The sequence below is a fragment of the Pelophylax lessonae genome (genome assembly GCF_965119305.1).
Source record: "Pelophylax lessonae genome assembly, chromosome: 2".
NCBI lineage: Eukaryota > Metazoa > Chordata > Amphibia > Anura > Ranidae > Pelophylax > Pelophylax lessonae.
In genome coordinates, this window is record NC_138769.1 from 390,156,307 (window position 1) to 390,180,044 (window position 23,738).

Below are 23,738 nucleotides of genomic sequence, written 5' to 3' on the forward strand. Positions count from 1 at the left end.
TAGGGGTCTTTCTGATTCAGCGATTCCTATGCTGTTGAAGGCCAGGAAGTCTACTTCTAGGAAGATTTATCATCGTACGTGGAAATCGTACATTTCTTGGTGAGAATCCATGAAGGTGGATTCTCGCCTTTTTTCGGTGGCTAGGATTTTGGCTTTCCTTCAAAGAGGTGTCAAACAGAAGTTAGTTTTGGCCCCAATAAAGGCCAAGTGTCGGCCTTGAATGTGTTTTTCCGAAGTCCTTTAGCCTCGCATGCATTGATTCGCACCTTTATCCAAGGGGTCCGTCATATGACCCCTCCGAGGCGATCCCCCGTTACCTCCGTGAGATCTGAAATTGGTATTGTCTGAATTTGGAGTATCTGAATTGGTGGCGCTTTCCTGCCATTTGCCTTATTTGGTGGTCCACAGAGATAAAGTGGTACTTCGACCTAGTCAGTCCTTTCTTCCTAAGGTAGTTTCTGATTTCCATCTAAATGAAGACATTGTGCTACCTTCTTTATTTCCTATGCCTAAGCATCCTAGGGAAATTGCTCTGCATTCTTTGCATGTGCTTCGGCCAATTAGGGTTTACCTGGCGGCTACTGAATCTTTTAGGAAATCAGATTCTCGGTTTGTCCTTACGGAAGATCCCAGAAATTGATTGGCTGCATCTGCTGCGACCATTTCTAGGTGGATCAGGCAGACGGTCATCCAGGCTTTTTCACTGAAGGGTCAGGTTCCATCTTTCCGTGTGAAGGCGCATTCTACTAGGGCGCTGAGTGCTTCTTGGGCTTTTCGCCATCAGGCATCAGTAATACAAGTTTGCAAGGCGGTAACTTGGTCGTCTATGCACACGTTCACAAAATTTTATAAAGGAGATGTGTTGGTATCTTCGAATGCTTCTTTTGGCTGCAAGGTTTTGCAGGCTGCTGTTTGAAAGAGACTTTGTCTCTTTGAGGATGTTTGTCCATGTGAGCTCCTGTCATCCCTGGTCAAGCTCTATATTCTCTGGTTGGCTAAAGTTTTAGCCTTGTCGGGAATTACGTTCTTTTTCTGCGTTGGTTTCCCAATCCTCATGCAATTACTGCTTTGGGACGTCCCAATGGTCAAGAATTATATGGAGCTGCGTTTGTCAATGAATGATAGAGAAAGCAGCATTTTTGTCTTACCATAAACTCTTTTTCTCTGAAGTTCATTAACAGACGCAGCACCCGCTTCTCTAATTATGAGTGGGATGGGGTTATTTCTTCTAAACACTGCTTGCAACAAAACTGAACCCTATAGCAGAGTGTGTGGGTGTATGCCTGCAGGGACTGCCCCATAGACGTGATAAAGATTTTGCCTGCCTAGTGTCTTACTCCTGTAGGGGGACAGCATAACCCAATGGTCAAGAATTATATAGAGCTGCGTCTGTGAATGAAAAGAAAAATATTTTACGGTAAGACAAAAATCCAGTTTTTTAAAGCTGATCCGATCCTGTCTCCAGTGGCAAAAGCTCTGCAGAGGACACAGCCAACAACAGCTGTGAAATTAATGCGTAATGACGTCACCCATAGACTTACTATTGGGCTTCCGTTGTCAGATGTGTCCTCTGTATCCACCTCCACAGTGAAGCCACGACTGACAGCTCAACATGAGATCAGTTTGGATCGGCTTCAAAAAAGGTATGTATACTAATTTTTTCTTTACAGGGCTAGATAGATTAGTGTTGGATCGTGGAGTTCTATAGATGCAGGGATTTTAGTTTTAGGGTAGACTTTTACTTTAATCTGCCACATCAATGAAGACATATTCTTGCCTTTATTGGTCTCTGCTCCTAATCACCATAAGAAAATTTCTCCTAACTGCCTGGACATAATCAGAGCATTCAGAGTGTACCTCAAAGCAGCAGCCTCTATCAAGAAGGCAGACACCCTATTTTTCCTACCCTCATGACCTTGCAAGGGACATCCAGCACCAGGTCTCTGTTACCCAGTTTTTTTTATAATGCTGCCACCTGGTCCTCTGTTCAAACTTTTTCAAAGTTTTACTAGGTGGACAGTTATCTTTCTGTGGATGCAGCTTTCGGCTGCAAGGTCCTTGCTGCGGCACTCTAAAGTTGTGTCTATTAATACCTTATATAAATACCCTTAAAATACCCCAGTGAGGATTTTGGTCCAGTAACCAGCCCTTCCATTCATTTTTATGTGTTTGGTGCTGTTATCTTGTTGAGGTTATTGGGGGTTGATTAAAATAATAATAGGTAAAAAGAAAAGTGATTTTAAAAGCCATGTATTCATATTATGCATAAGAGATTCTGAATGGTGCTGCATGGCGTCCATCTTGTTTTTAAGGTGAAATAGAGTTCATTATGTACTTGTTAAACAAAATGTCTCTTACAGGCTTACAATAGGGTCCTATACTTTCAGCAGACATTTATATTTTCTTTTGTCATTAATAAGCTTATACATTGACATCTCTATCAGATAACAGATGTTAAGGGGATGGTAGTGTCAGTCTGTCTATAAGTATTTAACAATAGACAATGGCTCAGTGTTTTTCAGCATACATTTAAAGATGAACCATATAAGTTTTCATAGATACATTATTATATGTGAGAAGATATTAGCTATAATTATGTCATTATATTATGTAAGGCATATACATATATATTTAGGAATGTTATATCACATTTTGGGTTTATATTCTCATAGTAATAATCTTACTTAGAATTCTTTTTCTAATAAGTGTAAGGACATATGTATCTCGTCACTAGTTACCTCATTTCAGAGAAGTCTAGTCTAAGTGCTCAAGGTGTTGTAAATCCTACAGGCCAGACATCTTAATTGACAGTGTAAGACATGGTCAAAGAAGTAATGGCTATTCACTAGCCAGAGGTCAGAGAGGTCATCAGATAAGGACATGGTGGTAATTATGTTGAATACAAAATCTAATGAACGGTACGACACTGCCCTCTGGAGACAAAATACCAGGTGCAGTCTTGAGATAATTTCAGATTTCCATATAAAAATATTATATTGTGTTAAATAATATAATTATTGAAATGGCATTACTTGCTAAGGTGAATGATGGAGATACAGGTGGACATTTATGTATGTACTGGGAGTCTGGACAAAGTTTTATGTTGTGTTATATGATTAATCTTACATATAGAGAAATCATCCTTATTTTATTATCCAAGTATGGGGTTAATTATCAAAAGAGGTGTGTCTATGATCTCACCAGTTTAGGTATAGAATATCCCGACCAATAGGGATAATGTTTCATCCCTCTGGGTTTTACTTATGGTAATTTTTATAGCTCTTTGTTCTTACCATATAAAAGACCAACCCAGATGAGACCCACATCACATTACACTGCCCATCAGACAATACACTTACATCACACACACTATTACATTCCTCAATAGACTCATCCAGACATACTCTATTTGTCCACATCATTCATCTGAAACTTGAAGGGAATCCACCATCTTAAGAAAGGCATCCATCTTAGGACTCTGGTAACGATTTGAAGCTAGCACCATCTTAAGTGTGGTAATTATGCCTTGCTATGTTATTTGATTTTATTCAACAATTGTTTATTCCTTCCTTATATGTTTTATATTGCATATTTAAGGGTAATGAGATTACAATCCCAGCCGTATAAACCATGGTAGATTTTTCTCTAAAAAGCTAATTTTTGTTTTTATACATTTTTATTAATATCAGATTAAGTGCATTATTTGCAATTTTAAGTCTTCCGTTTTGCATGGCTTATTCTCATTCCTTCTGCAGTGGAATGACTTTGGGCCCTGTAATTCGCAGACCATTGTAGTCTGTTTATATAGAACATTAATTTATGGCTTATGCTATACCTGGGAAGAAATGGTAATCTTGCTTTCGTTTTACTTTCACTTTGTTTTAGTTTCACTTTCATTATTGAGCTAAACATCACATTGCATTGATTATTTGAAGTTAGTATTTTTCTGTAGAGTTATCTTTTTGTGTCACTTCTTGTTTGATCATATATCGTGTTTGCATGTCTTGAGAATAAATATTTTTATATATATTCCACACTGTAGACTGTACTCACTAAGATTGGTATATGCTTTTAAAAAGAAATTGATCAATTAAAAAGAATTCACGACACTGATTTATGGAATAGGTGAAGACTCTCCTTTCTCACAGATCTTTGCTTATTAACCATAAATACACTGCTATATTCAGAGCAGTATAAATATTCTGACATAAGTACGAGCGCAAGATATTTATTATTAAATATTCTTACATTCTTTTTTTAACTGAAGCAGCAGGGGAAGAAGTTTCATGAAAATTAAAGTTATGCTGGGAATTTTAAGAATGGGCTTCCTAGTTTACCTATGCAAATGTAACCCATACAAATGGTAATTACTATGACAATTAAAAACTTTATTTCTATTCTATTTCACAGAAACTAACTCATGGTTTGTGTATTTTATTTTTAGAAAAGTTGATAAATCTCTCCCAAAAGACCATAAGTGTAAAGGTATTTCAGTAAAGAGAATGTGTAGCTTTGGATATGGAGAGGTAAGGCTTGAAATTATTGTACCACAAAGGAGTTAAATGTTTGTATGAAGATTGTAAGCTTGTTCAGAAAATATATGTGTGCATACTATTGTTTACATTTTTCTAATTGGAAATATTTGTTTAATTTCAGCTTTTCTTAATAGACAGACAGGTTGGCTTTATAGCAACAGTTCCTTTAATTGAAGATAAAAGTGTTGTACAGGATGACTGCAAGCCTGCTTTCTGCTTTGCTGCTGGGCCGTATATGACAATGACAAAGTAAGATGTTAAAGTATAAATTTGGAATAGCTTATGAGACATTATAAACCAAAATGATTGCGCAGAGAAGGTGAAATCCTTTTTAGACCTAATGAAAAATCAGCTTGCTCTTGTCAAAAAGATTTATAAAGCAACCTAATTTATCATGTTGTATAGTTTATTGAAGGGGAAAGAAAGTGCTGTTGCATAACTAAGTTCATTATTTAAACCAGGTCTTCTATGTAAATGGAAGGCTAGCTTTAGTCTCCATGCAGAAACAACTTTGATAATCTGTTAAAACTAAAAAATTTTACAAATAAAAAAAATCCTCTTGCCTGGCTTCAAGTGCTTTTTGCTCTACAAAACACTCAGTAGGCATGACACGGGGAAATGTTATGCTGTCTTTTAGCATCTGTAAATCAGAGGGAAAGGTAGAGAGGTGTTCATGGCAATGGAGGGTTTCACCTTCAGTGCACTCCGAGCTATGGTGGTTCAACCTCTACAGCCCATAGAAACTACAATTAGTTGCGAGATAAAATCAGTGCAGCTTCTTTACTCCGTGGATCCCTTATCCAGGGATCCCATTTTGTCAAGAGTTTTTCGGTGGTTAGGTTGGCTTTGGCTTTGGAAAAAGATATTCCATTGCAAAGTGACCGTCTAAAATCATAATAAGCTCTTGGAGAGTTGGGGGTTGCACAGATTTCCATTTTCTAGCTATTGCCAATCGCGCAGCAGTGAGAAAATGAGTGGCTACGGTTTGAAACGGTTTGGGCCAGGATGGTAAAGCTAGTCCGAGTAGTAGATCCAGTGATGGTAGTGGTGTGGAGATGGGGATGATTGACTTGAGGAAACATGTAACCACAGTCCAGTATGTCTGTATAGTTGGGCATTCCCACCAGATGTGGAACAATGTGCCGAGGAGTCCACAATTCCTCCAGCAAAGAGGAGGGATACATTTTCGCAAGTCGGGTTGGCGTGTAATACCAGTGGTGAAACAGTTTTTGCAGTGATTCCCAGCGAGAGAGTTTTGAGGGGAGTAGTAACGCCTTGCACCATTGGTCCGTTGAAGGTGTCGAGGTCATATGTTTCGACCATAGTGAAATCTGAGCTGTGATAGAGCTGTCAGAGAGTTGTGAAAATAGGTTAGATATAGCAGAAATGCCTTTGCGCTCAGTTGTGGATGAGTTGTAGAAGTGCAGCAGTGGACATAAGACTTTGTCTGAAGTATTCCACTGGATCTTTTGGAGGAATGACCTAATCCTAAGGTAAACATAGAATGTCTTGGAAGAGAGACCATAGATGGATTGTAGGTTTGCAAAGGACAGTAAGGTCTTTGACTCAAACAAGTTGTCAAGGGTACGTATACCCGCTGTAATCCAAGGTTGTATGTCCAGGTCGGAGAGAAGAAGGTGGAGAGATTGAAGCGGTAGATGTGACAGAATGGAAAAATGTATGCCTTTCAATGATTTGGACATAGATGTCTATACCCGCAGGGTCCAGTGTAGAGTATCTAGGTATTGGAGTCAAAAGTAAGGCACCAAGAAGTAATTTGGGATCTGTAGATAACATTTCGGTTTCTATTTGCTTCCAATTGGATTGAGCCGTTGGTGTCCACCAGGATTTAAGTTGATCCAGCAAGACTGCTTTATAGTAGAGGGTTAAGTTAGGTCCTCCCAGACCCGCTAATTTAGAGTCAAGAGGTTGTCCCTTTTTATTCTGGATCTTTTCCCTTGCCATATTAAGGAGTCGAGGATTGCTTGAAGGATTTTAATATGCACCGGAAGAAATGGTAGTGGAATAGTGCGGAATGTATATAGGATATGCGGGAGAAGAAACATTTTAGCCAGAGCAATTCTGACGGCCAATGACACAAAAGGATGATGTAAGTCCGTAGATACTTGTTGGAGCTTTCCCACAAGGTCTGTCATGTTGAGACGCATGAGATTTTTATCTGGAGAGGTCAGACGGACCCTTAAATATGTTAGGGATGAGTCCCGGGCCCATAGAAATGGAGAAGATTTAGTGATTTGGCGTATAGAGGGTTCATTTAATCCTATTGGGAGCATAACAGATTTATCGTGTTTTATTTTGTATAAAGAAATGGTACTGAATTGATCCAAGATGTTTTGCAATTCAGGCAGGGAAGTTGTTGGATTTGTAAGAGCTATTATAACATAGGCTGATTTTATGTTCTACGCTACCGATTTTAACACCTGTAACTGATGGTGTGGAACAAATCATTTGCGCCAAGGGTTCCATAATCATTGCAAAAATTAATGGGGATAATGGGCAGCCTTGTCTTGTGCCATTTGTAATGTCAAATGCATCAGAAACTACCCCCGATGTCCACATCTGCGCACTAGGGGACGAGTATAGGCCAAGATTTGCCTTTAGGAACGTTCCCGATAGTCCAAATTTACTTAAGACCTCTTCGAGATATTTCCATTGCACCCTATCGAACGCCTTCTCTGCATCGAGAGAAAGGAGCAGAGAAGGCGTTCGGTGTGCTCTACCCACTGAATGAGATCTACAAATCGGCGGGTTCCATTTGAGGCCTGTCTACCAGGGACAAAACCAACCTGGTCAATGTTTATAAGTTGGGGCAATACCAAGGAGAGACGGAGGGCTAAAAGTTTGGCATAAATTTTGATATCTGAGTTTAGCAATGATATGGGCCTGTAATTGGAGTCTAGCGTTTTGTCCGGTTTCGGGAGTGTAACTTTCAGGGCTTCTAGGGTCTCTTTAGGGACCTTCCCGGTGGATGCATAGTGATTAAGTGTAGTGCAAAGGTGAGGAGAAAGAATGGTCAGAAAATGCTTGTAGTATTCATTGGAGAAGCCATCAGGGCCTGGGGCTTTATGAAGGGGGAGATTCTTAATGATTTTGTTAAGTTCGTCTTGTGTGAATGGAGTCGATAAGGATGCATTTTGATTCCCGGATTAAGAGGGTAAGTGTATCGAGTCTAAAAACAAGTTTATGCGGTTAATACAGGAGGGAATGGTCACGTGTGGATCTTGGCGGTTATATAGTGTAGCATAAAAGGATGCGAATGTGTTGGCTATGTCTAAGGGATTTGTCATCCGTTCCCCTCTCACGTTCAGAAGAAAGGGGATTTTTGCCCGAATTTGTCTTTTTTTAACTAGTTTGGCTAGAGATGCTCCCGCTCTATTGCTTGAAGAGTAAGAATGGAGTTTTAAACGTTTGACATAATAATCAAACCTATGTTGCAAGATATCGCTTAATTTATACCGATGGTTTTTGAGGTCCTTAGCACCTTCTGGGGTAAGGGAGGCTTTATTTTTGTGTTCCAATAGTTTAATATGTTGCAGTAAATGTGTTATTTTGATCAATTGTCTTTTTTTCTCCTGCGCACCAAGCTTAATAAACAGACCTCGTAGTGTATTGTGTGCCAGCCATAATACGGAGGGATCATCCGCTGAGTTACAGTTTGTTTCAAAATAGCTCTTAATCTCGGATTCAATCTGTTTTTCATATTGTGAATTATTCAGGAGAGAAGAGTTCAATCTCCAGATGGTATGGTTTTTGGGTTGGGATTGAGCGAATAATTGAATAGACACAGGGGCATGGTCAGACCATGTAATGAGACTCATGTTAGATTCTGTAGTAGCCAATAATGTTTTTTTGTTTGTGAGGAAAAAGTCAATCCGAGAGTAAGAACCACTGGTATGGGAGTAGAAAGTGTAGTCCCGCTCAACTTCATGCATACATCTCCATGGGTCATATAAATCCGCATTTCTTATAAAAGTCGCCAGAGCTGAGGATTTGTGTCTATCAGTATTAGTGGAGTCCAGAGAGGGATCAATGATGTTGTTAACGTCTCCGCAGATCACTAACGGGGTATTAGTATACAGTTTTAATTTATCCAATAGTTTTCTGTAAAATTTGCTTTGGGAAGTGTTTGGGGCATATATATTGACTAGACTCAGAGGGTGGTTGTCGACAGTAGCTGAGATGTGTATAAATCTGCCCTCATCATCCGTTTTTACATGGTGTAATTGAAATTGGACTGTAGCACCAATAGCTATCATCGCCCCACATTTCTTCTTATCCGCATTAGAAAAAAAAAAGTGTGAGTATTTTTTATGGGAACAGAGGGGGGGGCTGCTTTTTCAGGAAATAGGTCTCCTGGACACATACTATGTCCGCTTTTTGAGAAGTCGCTTCTTTCCATAGAAGGCTTCTTTTGAAGGGTGAGTTAAGCCCTTTGGCGTTGATGGAGCTAATTCTGATAGGAAGGTCAGTTAATGTTAGGGTGTGGAAGTTGAGTGAGACTGCACCCTCCCTGACCCACACTGGTCACAAGATTAATACACTGCACTCGTCCCCACAGATACAAAAAAATTCACAGCAATAAACTACTAGCAATACGTCACTTCTGCAGTGGAATATACAAATGTGAAAATAGTAATAGGTAGGATTAAACTCACAGTTCCGTGTATATCAAGATCTGAGGCGTTAAACAATCTGAGATGAGTCAAACAATTCAAACGAGGAGAGTACTGTGAGGGGAAAAAAAAAAAACAAAAAGGTATACAGGAACACCAAGTAATATTTAGGCTTCTTTCACACGGCCGCTCCGTGTGAAAGGTCCGCTGCGGGACTTTTTTTTTTATTTTTTTTCCACGGAGCGGATGACATTTCTGTGCCCGCATATCATCCCATCTGTTTGCGGATGATATGCGGACATAATGTAAGTATATGGCACTGCGGATGTCAGCGGATGACACCGCTGACATCCGATTCTCCTTCCTTTCCGTTTTTAACACGGAAGAAAAAATAGGGTTCTGTTCCATTTGAAAAAACGGAACAGAACTGAAAGGAGGAAAATCGGATGTCAGCGGATGGTATTCCGCTGACATCCGCAGTGCCATTCACTTACATTATGTCCGCAAATCATCCGCAAAAAAATAGGATGATTTGCGGACACACGGAGCGGCCGTGTGAAAGGACCCTTAGTGTGCCTCTGGGTGTGCCTTGAACACTATCCAGCTGGGGGTAACGTGAAAAAGAGAAAAAAAAAACACAGGTTACACAACTCGCCCAGGCAGGTGATTATCAGGCTCGGGACACAGAGCATGAGACAGATGATTATTTTTTATCTGGCTGTTTAGGATGGGATGGCGGTGGGCGTGATGGAGGGGCTCTATTGCGAGTATCCTGAGAGGTAGTAGAGATTGGCAAAAGGCCCCAGTTAGTCAGTTTTTTATAGTCGTCTTTAGCTGACAGGATTGGAACAGTTTTTTGTTGGTACGTGACTAATAACATGGTGGGGTAACCCAAACGGTATGTTATCTTATGTTCTTGGAGAATGGACGTAACAGGAGCGTACGATCTCCGCATTTTCAAAGTCGCAGGTGAGAGATCTGCAAAGAGAGACAATCCGGAGTATGGTGCAGGTAATGGCTTTGCCGTTCTAGCTGCATAGAGAATCTGCTCCTTTATGTGGAAATATGGATTCTGGGCAGCACATCTCTAGGTGTTTCTGCTGGGAGGTGATCTGGTTTCGCGATTCTGTGTGCGCGGTCCATAAGCATGTCACGAGGAGAGATATTTTAGAGAGTAGGGTGGAGAACAGTTGTTGAAGGTATTTTTTGAGCTCATTAGGGGGTATTGACTCAGGGATACCTCTGAACTTAATATTGTTTCTTCTCAAATTGTCTTCCAGGTAGGCAAGCTTCAATTTCATTCTGTGGATTTCTTCAGTGTGGTGATCATGGGAGTCAAGGAACTCATTTTGTGCTTTACCCATTTCAGACAGTTGCTCTTCCGCTGTGTCTGTTCTCTCTTCTAGGCATTCAAGCCTGTCATGTACCTGAGAGAGGGACAGCTGCAGCTCCCTATGCAGATCTTTCTGCAGTGTGAGCAGCATAGATTTCAGCATATTTTCAGAGACTGTATTATCTGTGGCTGGTATGGCTGCTTATGCAGAGATTTTAGGGTCAGCAATGGAGCGTGGGGCTGAGACAGCCCCATTATGTTTTTTGGCTTGCAGTGTTTGTTTGGGTGAATTAGCAGGAGAAGAGGCAGTTCTCTTACCTCTGTCTGTTGTTCCCTCCGCCGAATCTGAGTATGAGGGAGACTGTCCATGGCTTCCTGCTCCTGCATGTCAGGAGGATCTGTGTCCGTTCCCCATTCATTGCGCTGGGTCAGCTGCTTGCCGCCTGGAGGAGATATCCGCCCGGCACCATTTTGATGAGAACGCGGCTGCGGGGGTGGATTTCTCCGCCTCCACATCCCCTGCTCGGTCCCGGAAGTCTTCCCTGCTCAGGACAAGGGAGAAGGGAAGCTCTAGTGACTGTGAGTCGCTTCAGTGTACTGCCGTGTAGCGGAGCTCAGTTCTCAGGCAGCCATTCTGGTCCTCGGGAAGACACGCCCCCCGGGGTGGTTACATTTTTGATGGCAACCATGCGGCCATTATTGTGGAGGGCACCTACCCTTTTAAGCCCTGCGGGACCATCAGGATATCCTGCTTGTGTGTCCACATCACGGCGGGCGGCCCCCTTTTAAGGGGGCTATTTCCTATTGTGGGGGCCTCTATGGAGGGGCTCAGAGGGCGACCCCTTTGTTTTTTGCAGGGTCCAGTAGATGGTCCATTCGTGGACCCTGGGTCAGCGTCCCCCTTGTGGGATCACAGTAGGCGGGCCTGCCCTGATTGTTTTGTTTTTCCGGTTGACCTTAGTATATAGCGTCCACCGCCCTCCCCTGCCTCATCTGTCCATCAGATCCTGAATCTGTTTGGGCCGCCACGGACGCGAGTCACCCCACTGGGTCTGCGTCCACGCACCCTAAGTGCTCAGACAGTGAGAATGTTTCCTCTGCTCCTCTAGCCGTGCATGAAAAGGCACTGGTGGATGCACTGATTGGGTCAGAGTGTAAAATTTTAAACATGGCTAAGGTGCTGCGTCAAAGGTGCCGGTCCCTTTTGGCACCACAGGTCCTCCACTGTGGTGGGGGGTGTTCCCCTTTCCCGCTTACTTTGGCAACATTGTCACATAACAGTGGGGTTATCCAAAAGACACTCTTGTGGTCCCTAAGCGTTTTGCTATGCGGTATCCTTATAAGCATTCCATGCTTAAAAAGTGGATGGTCTTACCTGTAGTGGTCTCGCCGGTTTCCAGGTTAAAAAAAAGCTACCTTAATTCCGGTTGAGGAGTCCTTGGCCTTTAAAGATCCGGTTGATAGGAGAGCAGAGACTCTGACCCCCATATTTCACTATGGCTGGTTCGGCTTAGGCTGGTATTTACTATTGCCCTGATGTCGCAAACTCTGACGAGTGGGCTAAACTTTTACGCTGGGACCTGGAGGGGAAACTGCTTCCCCCTGCCTTTGCGGAGCTGGTGGATCAGGGACTTCTTTAATTTTAGGCTGTCTGTATCAGCAGTGGTCCTTTGGCATCTTAACTGGCTGACAATGCTGGTCTGCGGACCAGGCTTCTAAGAAGGACTTATCTGATCTCCTCTTTGTGGGGTCTCACAGGGGGGAAGAGTACTCTTCTTCCACTGGCTACCAAGTAGGAGTAGGAGTAGACGTGGGCCATTCTTCTTGGCTCATAAGAGGCTTTTTTTCGCCCTCAGGAATAAAAGTCCTTCAGGGTCTCCGCCGGAGGTTCCAGGAGGACCTGATCTGGCAAGCCACGAGGGGCTCTTCCAGATCTGCAGTCAAGGCTTCCTCTGCATTAAGGGGCAGGGGGCATCTTCGCTGATTTCCGGATCTGTTTACCTCTCTTTTACAGGTCAAGTAGGTCCATTAAGTCATTCAGTCTAGCTACAAGATCGAGTTTTGGTCTTTTCCTCCGGAAAGATTCTTCCCTTCCATCCTGCACGTGACCAGCTGGCTCTCTCCTCTTTCCATCTGACAGATGCAGAGGGCGGGGCTGAGATTCCCTTGCTGATGTCAGGCGGTGTGAGAGGAGGAGAGGAGAGAAAGAAGCGGCCGGTTACATGATCGCCAGGAGCCGCTCTGAAATCCGGTAAAGGCAACATTTTTTTTTATAAAACACAGAGACGGAAGCACTTGTAATCAAGGTACTCAGTGGATTATAGAGGATAATAAAAGTTTTAATAGCAGCAGGAGGGGGCGGGCACTGACACAGAAGCAGACAGGCAGGGGGGAGAGGGGGCACATGAGGGCAGAGAGCTGCGAATGACGGAGGCACGTAAACTGACCACAGTGTCAGGACTCAGCAGCCATGATACACCGTGGTCAGTTTACAGAAGGGAGGGCAGAAACTGGCAGGATCAGCCAGGTTTTTAGGTGATACAGGGGGCCAAATTACACAACACAAGCACTTTGCTGTATAACATGCTTTAACTACCTCAATACTGGGCACTTAAACCCCCTTCCTTCCCAGACCAATTTTCAGCTTTTAGCGCTGTTGCAATTTGAATGACAATTGCGCGGTCATGCAACACTGTACCTAAACCAAATTTGTGTCATTTTTTCCCCACAAATAGAGCTTTCTTTTGGTGGTATTTGATCACCGTCAGGTTTTTTCTTTTTTGGTGCACAAATAAAAAAAAACTGAAAAGTTTGAAAAAAAAAAAAAGTTTTTTTGTTTAGGTTATAAAATTTTGTAAATAGATATGTTTTTTCCTGCACTGATGAGCACTGATGATGCCGCACTGACAGGCACTGATGAGGAGACACTGATGGGGTGGCACTGATGGGGTGGCACTGATGGGGTGGCACTGATATGCGGCACTGATAGGTAGCACTGATATGCAGCACTGATGGGCACTGATATGTGGCACTGATAGATAGCACTAATATGCAGCATTGGTGGGCACTGATAGGCAGCGCTGATGGGCACTGATAGGCAGCACTGATGGGCACTGATTGGCGGCACTGATGGGCACTGATAGGTGGCACTGTTGGGCGGCAATGATCGGCACTGATGGGCACTGATGGGGGGCACTGATCGGCACAGATGGGGGGCACTGATGGGCACTGATAGGCGGCACTGGTGGGCAGTAATGGGCACTGGTGGGTGGCACTGATAGATGGCAGTAATGGGCACTGGTGGGCAGCACTGATAGATGGCATTGGTGGGCAACACTGATAGGGAGGGCACTGGGGGGCTCTCTGAGCCCTGCTTGCCATCCCTGGTGTCCATGGTGGGCATCCCTGGTGGTCATGGGTGGGCATCCCTGGTGGCTTAGTGGCACCCCTCCCCCCCCCAAGGCTGCAATGGTAATCAATCATCTGATTACCAGCACAGACCCCCCCTGTGATCAGTGAGTAATTAGAAATACTCACTGATCACCCCAGCAGCAGCACCGATCCTCTTCTCTTCTCCTCACTGACAGGATCTGTCAGGAGGAGAAGAGATCGAAGCCGTTACAACGGCACTATTTACATTACATGACGGCTGTGATTGGACACAGCCGTCATGTGATCAGGAGGGCCAATCACAGGGCCCTCCTGCCGAATGATGTTGCTCTGTGTCCGAGGGACACAGGCACATCGAGATCGCGCCGCTGCGCGTGCCCGCGGCGGCGCGATCTCTCTCCTTCTGAAGGACGTTCCGGAACGTCCATTCAGAAGGACGAGACTCCCACCCGGCCGTATATTTACAATGGCCCGGGTGGGAGGTGGTTAAGGGAACAGGATCTTTTTTTTGTGTTAACAAATGTTTTAATACATTGTCTGCATTAAAGTAAAAGACCTTTTAATAGTAGCTACCCACGCCCCCCTTAAATACTCACCTGAGTCAGATCTCAATCCGGAGCTGTGCATGTCCCTCTCCCCTGTCTCACAGACTTGACTCCTGCTGCTGTCAATCAAAACCTGTGAACAGGGGGCGGGGGGGAGGGGCGTAATCAATGCAAACAGCCCAGCCCAGGATCGAGTGCTCACGATTGCCCACAAGTGTCAATTCTCCCAGTTTTTTGGTCCTTTAGCAACACAAAGTGTCCAAGTGCTATACTAGGATTGAGATGTTGTCCATTTTCTGCATCCTTGCAGAAAAATATGATACTTTTTCTTCTGTTGATACCAGAAAGAATTGGCCAGGTGTTGTGCATGCTTCCATCGACTCTGGTACAGGTTTTCAGCTGTAAAGTCTCCAGGTGGAACAGGAACAGTCGTAAACTTCTGGGTAAGAAGAGTCTCTGGACAACCGCGGAGGAGAACCTGATGCGTCTTATTAGGACCTTTGGATCTTTTTCTGATTTCACTACTAACTAGAATAAATCTACCATCCTACCGCTAGACCCCTTGCAACAGGCTGCCTCCTAAATCAAAATCATTGACACCTTTGTATACCTAGAGATCATGATTCACCCTAATTAATTCTAAATACGCCACTCTAAATCTTACCCCCCTGCTGACCAGATTCAAGTAAAAGGCAACAAGCTTAAGTAAACTGTCTGTCTCAGTGATAGGGAGGATTAACCTCATTAAAATAATTTGAGCACCCCAATTTCTTTATGCTCTAATTAACGCCCCAATATGGCTACCCATGCATGTTTTCAAGCAGTTAAACACTATTTTCTGTAAAATTATTTAGAGAAAACGTAATCCACGTATTAAAGTGGTAACTCTTCAGGAAGCTAAGGAGCCAGGAGGCCTCACGGTACTTCACCCTTTTTTGTACTATCTAGCCTCCCAGGTTCGACACCTGACAGGTTGGATTGAAACCGTGGTTTTTGATCCCATTAGGATATCTCTTACTAATAGGTTTCCCGGTAATCGATTGGTGGATTGTTTGGAGGCAGGAGAATTTAGAGCAGACAGACAGTACCCTATTCTCTGTATGGTGGATAGAGTATAGTGTAGGGCCAAATTCCATCTCCAATACATTCGGTACACAGCCTTTACCTGAAAATTCAATAATTCTAATTATCCTGAATTATTGAAACTGGAAGGATTTGATAGTTGGAATTCTGAAGGTCTTAGCTGAATCCCACAATTATATCATGTTCCAAACATTAAAGGAGGAATTCAGTCTGCCTAACAAATGTTGTTTCCAGTATTTACAACTATGCCATGCCATCCATGCACAAGTCAAACCATTCCCATGGGTTTATACCATGCCTACTGTACTCAAATATACATAGTTACATAGTAGTTGAGGTTGAATAAAGACAATAGTCTATCTAACAGGGACAAACCTCAGCACTGTAAAGCTCTATGATACAGCAATCATCAAAATCCCTTTCCCTGAACTATAGAGCATACTGGCAATCGTATATTGGTCAACTTAATGAGGAAGAATGGGTAGATATCCTTAATAATGTGTTGCAGGTATCTCCCTCTGTCTCTCAAAAACGGACCCAACTTTTCATTATGCGTCAGTCCTATCATACCCCTTAGAAACCTTTCAGTTGGCATAGGAGAGACACCAGCCTATTCCCAAGATGTGAAATTGATAAAGGTACGTTGATGCACATGGCATTGGTATGGCCTAAAATAGCCAAGTACTGGACTATTGTCCTAGAAACCATAAACAAGGTATTTACAACAGCTTTGCCAGTGAACTCTAAGGTTTGTATATTGGGGCTCTTGGGCTGGCCTGTACGGGCCATTGAATTGAGCCACTGATCTTTTCCCATCCCTATACCTTATTATATTTTTGACAGCACGCACACTGTTGAAGTGTTTCAAACCAGGATCTTTATTGTATTATCAGACTGACACATATCATTGAGGTAGCTCAGAAAGGGTAAAGATGGTCAATTCTTATAGAGCCCTGAAGAGTATGCAGTCTTCCATTATTATCAAGTAAGGATAGCTAGTAAGGACAGCTGGAGACTCTGAATCAGTAGGCATAGGAGCAAGGAGCTTTGAATTGATTATGGCACTGGTTCTCTGATGGCAAGGAATCATCTTAGAGCATTGACAAAGCACGAGTCATCTACATGATGCATCCTTTTTCTATTTGCTTCACCACTTCAAGTTCTGCTTGCTTTTACAATCTGTGGCACCAAAACATCTATACAAACATGAGTAAATGGAGGGCTAGTGCTAGTGCTTAACCTGTCAGCTGGCAAGCCTGACATTTTCTCTTGCTGATCTTTCCCTCTTAGGGGCACTGAACAAAACTATGATGTATAGTAGCTGTCTGCTTTTTTGCCCCTGCAATCCAAAGTCCTGCAACTATTAAAGCACCCTCAGTAAAATGGATTCTTTGGTACGTAGCCCTTTCATGGTGATGCCAAAAAAGCAAGGTGGCAACATGATGGAGGCCGGACATAATAAAGGGTTTCTGTTCTTGCTCTCTCAAGTTGGCCTTGTTTAAATAACCACCACCCCTAACATACAATTGGTGGTAATCACTGGGTTCAAGCTGGCAATTAGATTGTTCTTTGAAATATTCTTCTTGTCACAGATATATTTTATTTATGTTCTGAAGACTTTCTGTTATTCACTGTATATTGTGATTAGTTCACTTTAATGTTTGCTGCATAGGAATTGTTTGGCATATGTGCCAGCTATTCCTGTTAGTGTCATTGGGTTTAGTGTGATAATGTGCAATATTGACTAACTTTGCAACAGTGAGTACAAGACTTGTCTACTTGCAGAAATGTTCAAAGCATTGGCAACCCAAGTGAACCTCTGGTTGAAGCTGGTTAGCAAGGGTTTTTTTATTAGGTCCTGGGACATTAAAAACATCAACATCTGTTTCCTCTGTGTAATTCAGCAGGAATTCTGAACTTTTTAACCAGGAGAAATTTGCAAAGACACTTGTGGACCCTGGCCTGGTGGCATGATTGCAGAATTATTTTAAGATGGAATGTAATGCCATTGTTTAGGCTTGCAGGATTTCCTAATCCTTTCTACTTGTCTGCTGACATAGATATGCATTTTAAGCATTTTGTCAGATTGTATGTGTAGTCCGGAACAACTTTGCTGTCTGTGTAGAACAGGCGCAGGGATAGGCAACCTCTGAGGGGCAGATATCTACCTGAACAACATGAAAAAGATCAAAGATCACTGGGGTTTTTTAAGAAATTAACTAGCAAATGATAAGGAAAACTTAGAAAAATAAAATAAAACCACTTAGGCTACCTACTCGTGGATGGTGTCATTAGGGCAGAGGACAGTGTCAGTGGGGCAGTGGATGGTGTAAGTAGTTTTTTTATTTTTATTTTTTTACAATTTTTTTAAAATTGATCTTTACAATATTATTTTTTATTATTTTTTACAATGTTATTTTTTATTACTTTTTTTTTTTTTTTACAATTTTTAAGAGCCCTGTTGGGGGGCTTTGGTGCAATATCAGGGGTCTAAACAGACTCACATTCCAGACAGTAAAAGAAACTGAGGACAGAGATTCCCTAGTCCCTTTCTCTGCAGCCTCAGCTGCACTGGACAGTGAATTAAAGGGAAGTGCTCTGTGTTGAACTACTTCCTGTTTATTCACAAACTGAAGCATTGTAAACACATGTAACAATGCTTCAGTTATGAATGAACACAGCGAGTGATCAATAATGATCACTGACTGCGTTCATTCGGAAAAAGAAGGGGCCGATAAATTACATAATTTCTCTTTCGTTCATTGACGGACACAGCTCCATATATTCTTTTACCCTTGGGTTATGCTGCTCTCCATAGGAGTAGGACACTAGGCGGGAAAAAATCGACTACGCCCATAGGGCAGTCCTAGGGGGTATACTCCCACTGCCTGCTAGAGGACTTAATTTTTTTTCTGGCTAGTCAAGCGTAAGGACCTAGTTCCCTTCTGGGATCTTTGGGCCTAGCATTTTTTTCCTTTTTAAACTGAACTATTTTCCTTTGTTATTTTCTGTTCAAAATCAAGTCTGTTCCTGTGAGAACTACAATAAACTGCTGGACTGGGTGATGCACTGGATAGCCTAAATTCCTACAGTCTCCCCAGTCTGGCCAGTGAGCGCGACCTGACCTCAGCTCCACGCTAGGTTGGCCGTGACCTAGCCCCACTGGCCGGGGCTGGCCAGCTAGTTAAATGTCTCGCGAGGATGCACACCACCTGGTCGCAGCCTGAGTCGCAGCATACCTCTGGCCCGCAGCACCCTCCATTCCAAGATGGGAAGGTGATCTGCCCGGAGTGGTGCTCGCCTGGTTCCAAGGGGTGGTGAGTGGTGTCCCCCCTCTCTTCTGGGAATTTTTGGGGTGGACGTGGGTCCCTCCCCAGGTTGGTAGGCCCCCATGTGTCCTTCCTACCCAAATGGTACCCCCTCCTCATTAGCGGGGTTCCCCTGCGCTAACACCACCCCCCCAGTCCCCCCCCTCCTGGGTTGTCTGGGCTATCCTTGGTGTGGAGTGTGAGGTGGTGATGAGGCTTGATGGGGGGAGGGAGCACGCGGCGGCGGCTCAGTTTGGCAATTTCTGTGGTAAAATGTCTTGGTGGGGGCCCCTGTTTGGGCCCCCCTTGCTGCATTCAATTACCTGAAGGGTCCCTGGGGGTCCCAGGAGTCACGCGGGCGCCGTCATTTTCCCATGGATGGCTGCATAGGAGCCGTTTTCCCATGGATGGCTGCATATGTAGTCCGGCGGCCATTTTCTTGTAGCCTAATGGAGCAGTGTTCGGCAGTGGGCCTCTAGTGGCGGTACTTGCGTTTCCTCTTCCTTTCTGATTGGGTTCAGCAGGCAGCTTGGCGCTTTCTTTCCCTCCTGAGTCGATAGTGAGTCCCTGGGGCTGTACAAACTCCCTCTTTTTGCTATAGCAGTGCTGTTTGGTGCACTAGGACCTGTGGTGCCACCGGTGCAGCGGGGGGGGGGGGATTTACAGCATTTTTGTACAGAATTTGCTGGCGGTCGGCAGTTTATCCATGGAGTTCCTAAAGCACATGTCACCACCTGACCCACTCTTAGTAGCTCCGGGTCCCTCTGGCTGGATCTCAGTCCCCTCTGGCAGCCATGACGGTGGTCCTGCACTCACTGGTGTCCAAAGTGGATATAGCCCTTCAGAAGAGGCCTAGCAAAAAGCGCCCCCCCGCCGTCACCTGCATCCTCTGCGTTCTCAGATTCTGAGGTTGATTTGGCCACAGCGGACGCAAGTCACCCCTCTGGGTCTGTGTCTACGCACCTTGAGAGCTCTGACAGTGAGGATGAATCCTCTTTAGCTACATCTGTGCAGGAAAAGGCACTTGTGGAGGCACTGATTGTATCAGTGCGGGAAACGTTAAAAATATGCTACGTCGGTGCAATTTGGTACCCGCAGATCATCCAAGGTGACTAAGGCGTTCCGCTTTCCTGCCTATTTTGAAGATATTGTCGCAAGTCACTGGGGTTCCCGAAACGCATGGTTGGGATACCTAAGCGTTTCGCTAGGAGATATCCTTTTGAGGAGTCCCTCTTAAAGAAACTGACAGTTCCACCGGTGGTGGATTCTCAGGTTTCCAGGTTAAATAAAGTCACACTGCTACCAGTGGAGGATGCTCCGTCTTTTGAAGACCCTGTAGACAGGAAGGCAGAACCTCTGGTCCACTACCTTTTCACCGTGGCAGGTTAAATTTTTTTTTTTGTTTACAAACTTTTTATTTTGGATAAAATGGTGGTGCAAAAGAACATTGTATATCAATAAGCATGGTATTGCAAATAGATTATTATCAGGGTATAAGAGATAGGATATATATTCTAAAAACAGAATTGTAGTTGTCAGATAAAAATAGAAATATTTAGTGGTTGGTGTCACAGTATATTGTATATTTTAGTCAGCAATGTAATTTAAGGGAAAGGATCAAGATCTCATCAAAATTGTTATGTGAAGTAAATTGGTTGAAATAGAATTTCCGCAGGGGGTGCATGCGTGGGACCAGCTGAAGCGGTTATGCCTAGGTGAAGCTCCGCTCCCAGAGGGCAGATAAACGGTAAATAAGGAGGTTGAATGGATGACATTCACCTCATAAATTACCACACAGGTATTTGAGAGTCCCTGGCTCACGGCGGTATGGTGCTGGTCGGACACTTTCACAAAACAAAACTCCTTTAAAGAAGCTCTGGCCCGTGTTTCTGCCAAAATGGCAGAGGCTGCAGCTTCCACCTCAGCGTCAGCATGTCTCTCCACACACTCAGCTAAGCCCGCTCAGGGCACCATTCCCTCTCTGCTTACAGGGACTCTCTCTGCTCAGCAGGATTTAAATGATAATTTGCAGGGAAATATAGATAAAGAAATGGCTTCCCCTGCTTTGCTAAATCAATTGGAACATATGTTCTGGAAATTACTTACCCAAACCTCTGACCACATTACTAACAGTCTCACAAAAGAGATTAGAGAACTGGGTTACAGACTATCTGACCTTGAAACACGAGTGGATGACATTGAGAATAATACACAAACTTACACTGCAGAAATAGAGAATTTTAAAGAAGAAAACCTTCTCTTACAGTCTCACCTGGAAGATTTTGAAAATAGGGCACAGCGCTCTAACTTACGCATTCGGAGCATACCTGAAACTGTGATTGATCTACATGCCACCATGCTTGCACTTTTTCAAGAGTTAAAGCCAGCTATCCCAGTTGAGCAATTAGAAATGGACAGGGTCCATCGGTTAGAAAACCTAACGGTCCACCTCACGATTATATGGCTAAATTCCATTTCTATCGCACGAAAGAGCAACTCCTATCTGCGACTAGAGTGAAAGATATTTTGAACTTTCAGGGTCATACCTATCAAATCTTTGCTAATCTTTCTCCTCTCACCATCAACAAACGTAGAGCTTTGAAACCTCTACTCCAAGTTTTATTGCAACACCAAATCTCCTACTAGTGGGGTTTTCCCTTCTCCATCCGCCTTAACTTCCAAGGCAACAAGTACGTCTATCGCTCAACGGAGGACCTACACTCCATCCTTCAGGACCTACATATGATGGACCCTCCACAAGGTAATGAAACTCCTCATCGGAAATCTACGTCAGGCTTTCCACAGAAAAATCCACAAAGCAACGGAAGGAAAGACAGACAAAGTCTGTAAACGTGGTCACTTCATCTCTCCAGCTCCTGACCCGGCGGACTCTATGGACTGATACCACCAGCGGTATATATCGTAGTCCTACTTTGCTGTGGTTTCTACCTTCTCTTTGGGTTTACTACTCTATTGTCCCTGTTTGACCTCACCAACTACGGGGACCCACCTTATATTCAACTCACTATGCTGTTTTGCCATTATGACAGACTTCCGCTTCCTGTCAAAATGCTTTGGAAACATCAGTTTTTCTTTTTTGCATACTAATCAACCTCATTTTTTTCCCCTCTCATGACTATTTCCTACGGTTACTTAATTTATGCCTTCAGACGCTCGCTGGCCGGTTGGGTTCCCCTTGGGGTTCTCTCCAGGTGTATCGGGGGTCTGCGGGCATAGTCCAGGCTCTGCTGCCCTCTTGGTTTATTATATGATATTACTATAGAGTTTGGTTGTCTGCTCCCTCATAGGTTGCTCCATGCACTCCCACCGGTTGCCCTCGAGAGCTCCATTTATATGGGTCTCTTGATGCTGACCTTTCTTGCCTTGATGGGGAACCCTTGTTTACCCACCAATGGAAACCATTTATGTATAATTTTACATATGTCTTTGCCTTATAGCTTATTTTTGTTTTGTGCCTTACCTCTTCTCCTGCTTTCCCCTGCTCTCTCTACTTTGCCTTTGTCTCTTCTTTGGATCTCGGGAATAGGGCTTGCCTCCACAGGGTATTACCCTTTATTTTATAGCAAGTCTCCAAATCATGGCCCCGTTGACGATTCTTTCATTAAACGTCCGGGATCTTAATATTCCCCATAAACGCACTAAGGCTTTCCGTACATTCATTTCCTTGAAGGCCCAAATCCTATGTCTACAAGAAACCCACTTTTTGATTTACTCCACCCCCAAATTTTTCAGCCCCAAATTCCCACAGGTTTATACGGCCTTAGCCAATATCAAACAACGTGGGGTACTAATAGCCTTCCACCGCAACACTCCTTTTTCACTCCTGAAGGAAATAGATCCTGATGGACGATACCTGATCCTCACTGGATATCTCATTGGACACGGCGGTCACCATTCTATCTTATTATGCCCCAATAAAAATCCTGCACCCTTTCTATCTCATCTTTTACAGTTGTTTGACATAAAATTGGTACATTAATTTTAGCTGGTGATTCAAACCAAGTTATCTCACCTTTTTTGGACAAATCCCCAGCAGCTCCTTTGTTTAACTCCAAAAGAATCTCTTTAGCTCAATTACTATACAATATGATTTGTGGAGGGAACTTAATCCAACCAAAAGGAGATATACTCCTACTCATTTTTCACATACACATAATTCCTTTTCTCGTATAGATCATATCCTCCTTTCTACCGGCATGGCTCCTGAAATCCTTTTTTCTACGATTATTCCTATCATTTGGTCAGATCATAGCGCAGTTTGTACCACTCTAACTTCAACCGTTCCTAAAGTCCGTGATCCCACCTGGTGTATGAGCGATACTTTACTTAAAGATCCAACTCATGGCTCTGAATTAGCTAACGCCCTCTCTGATTATTTAACTTTTAATTCCACACTTGAAACTTCACCGGTAACCCTTTGGGAAGCGCACAAATCAATCCTCGGGGGAATATGTATGCCCATTTTAAGAGGGAATGTAGAACCCTTAGTAATAAGCTAGAATCAACTTTTAATGACTGTTATACAGCATTCCAACACGATCCCTCAACTGCCTGGAAACTTGAATTAGAAAAAGCTAGACTGGAATTTGACTTAGTTCTTACCGAGTCGGCAGACAAAACTCTTTGCAGATCCCGACATAACTTTTATCTCAAATCTAATAAACCAGGCATCCCTATGGCTCGGATGCTTAAGGCATTACATGGCCCTGCTAAGCATATCCGTCTTAAAATCGCGAAAGACACCTATTCTAGTAACCCTGTCAAAATTTCTCTCAAAATTTAAATCTCATCTTGCAACATTGTATACGTCTGAAGGTGAATTAGACCCTAACGCAGCCACCTCTTTTTTTCTAATCTAAACCTTCCCTTTCTTTCTGCTGCTCAAATGG

The 23,738-nt window shown here is 43.4% G+C and overlaps 1 protein-coding gene across 1 annotated transcript in view; it reads left to right on the forward strand.

The window, feature by feature from the left end:
- TEX14 (testis expressed 14, intercellular bridge forming factor) overlaps window positions 1–23,738 on the forward strand; it is a gene marked incomplete at both ends in the record, with an annotated part of 675,561 nt that overhangs the window by 217,913 nt on the left and 433,910 nt on the right. The window contains 2 exons of the mRNA XM_082248092.1: window positions 4,445–4,526; window positions 4,657–4,784. Of these exons, the coding sequence (XP_082104218.1) occupies window positions 4,445–4,526; window positions 4,657–4,784 (210 nt within the window). The remainder of the gene's footprint in view (window positions 1–4,444; window positions 4,527–4,656; window positions 4,785–23,738) is intronic.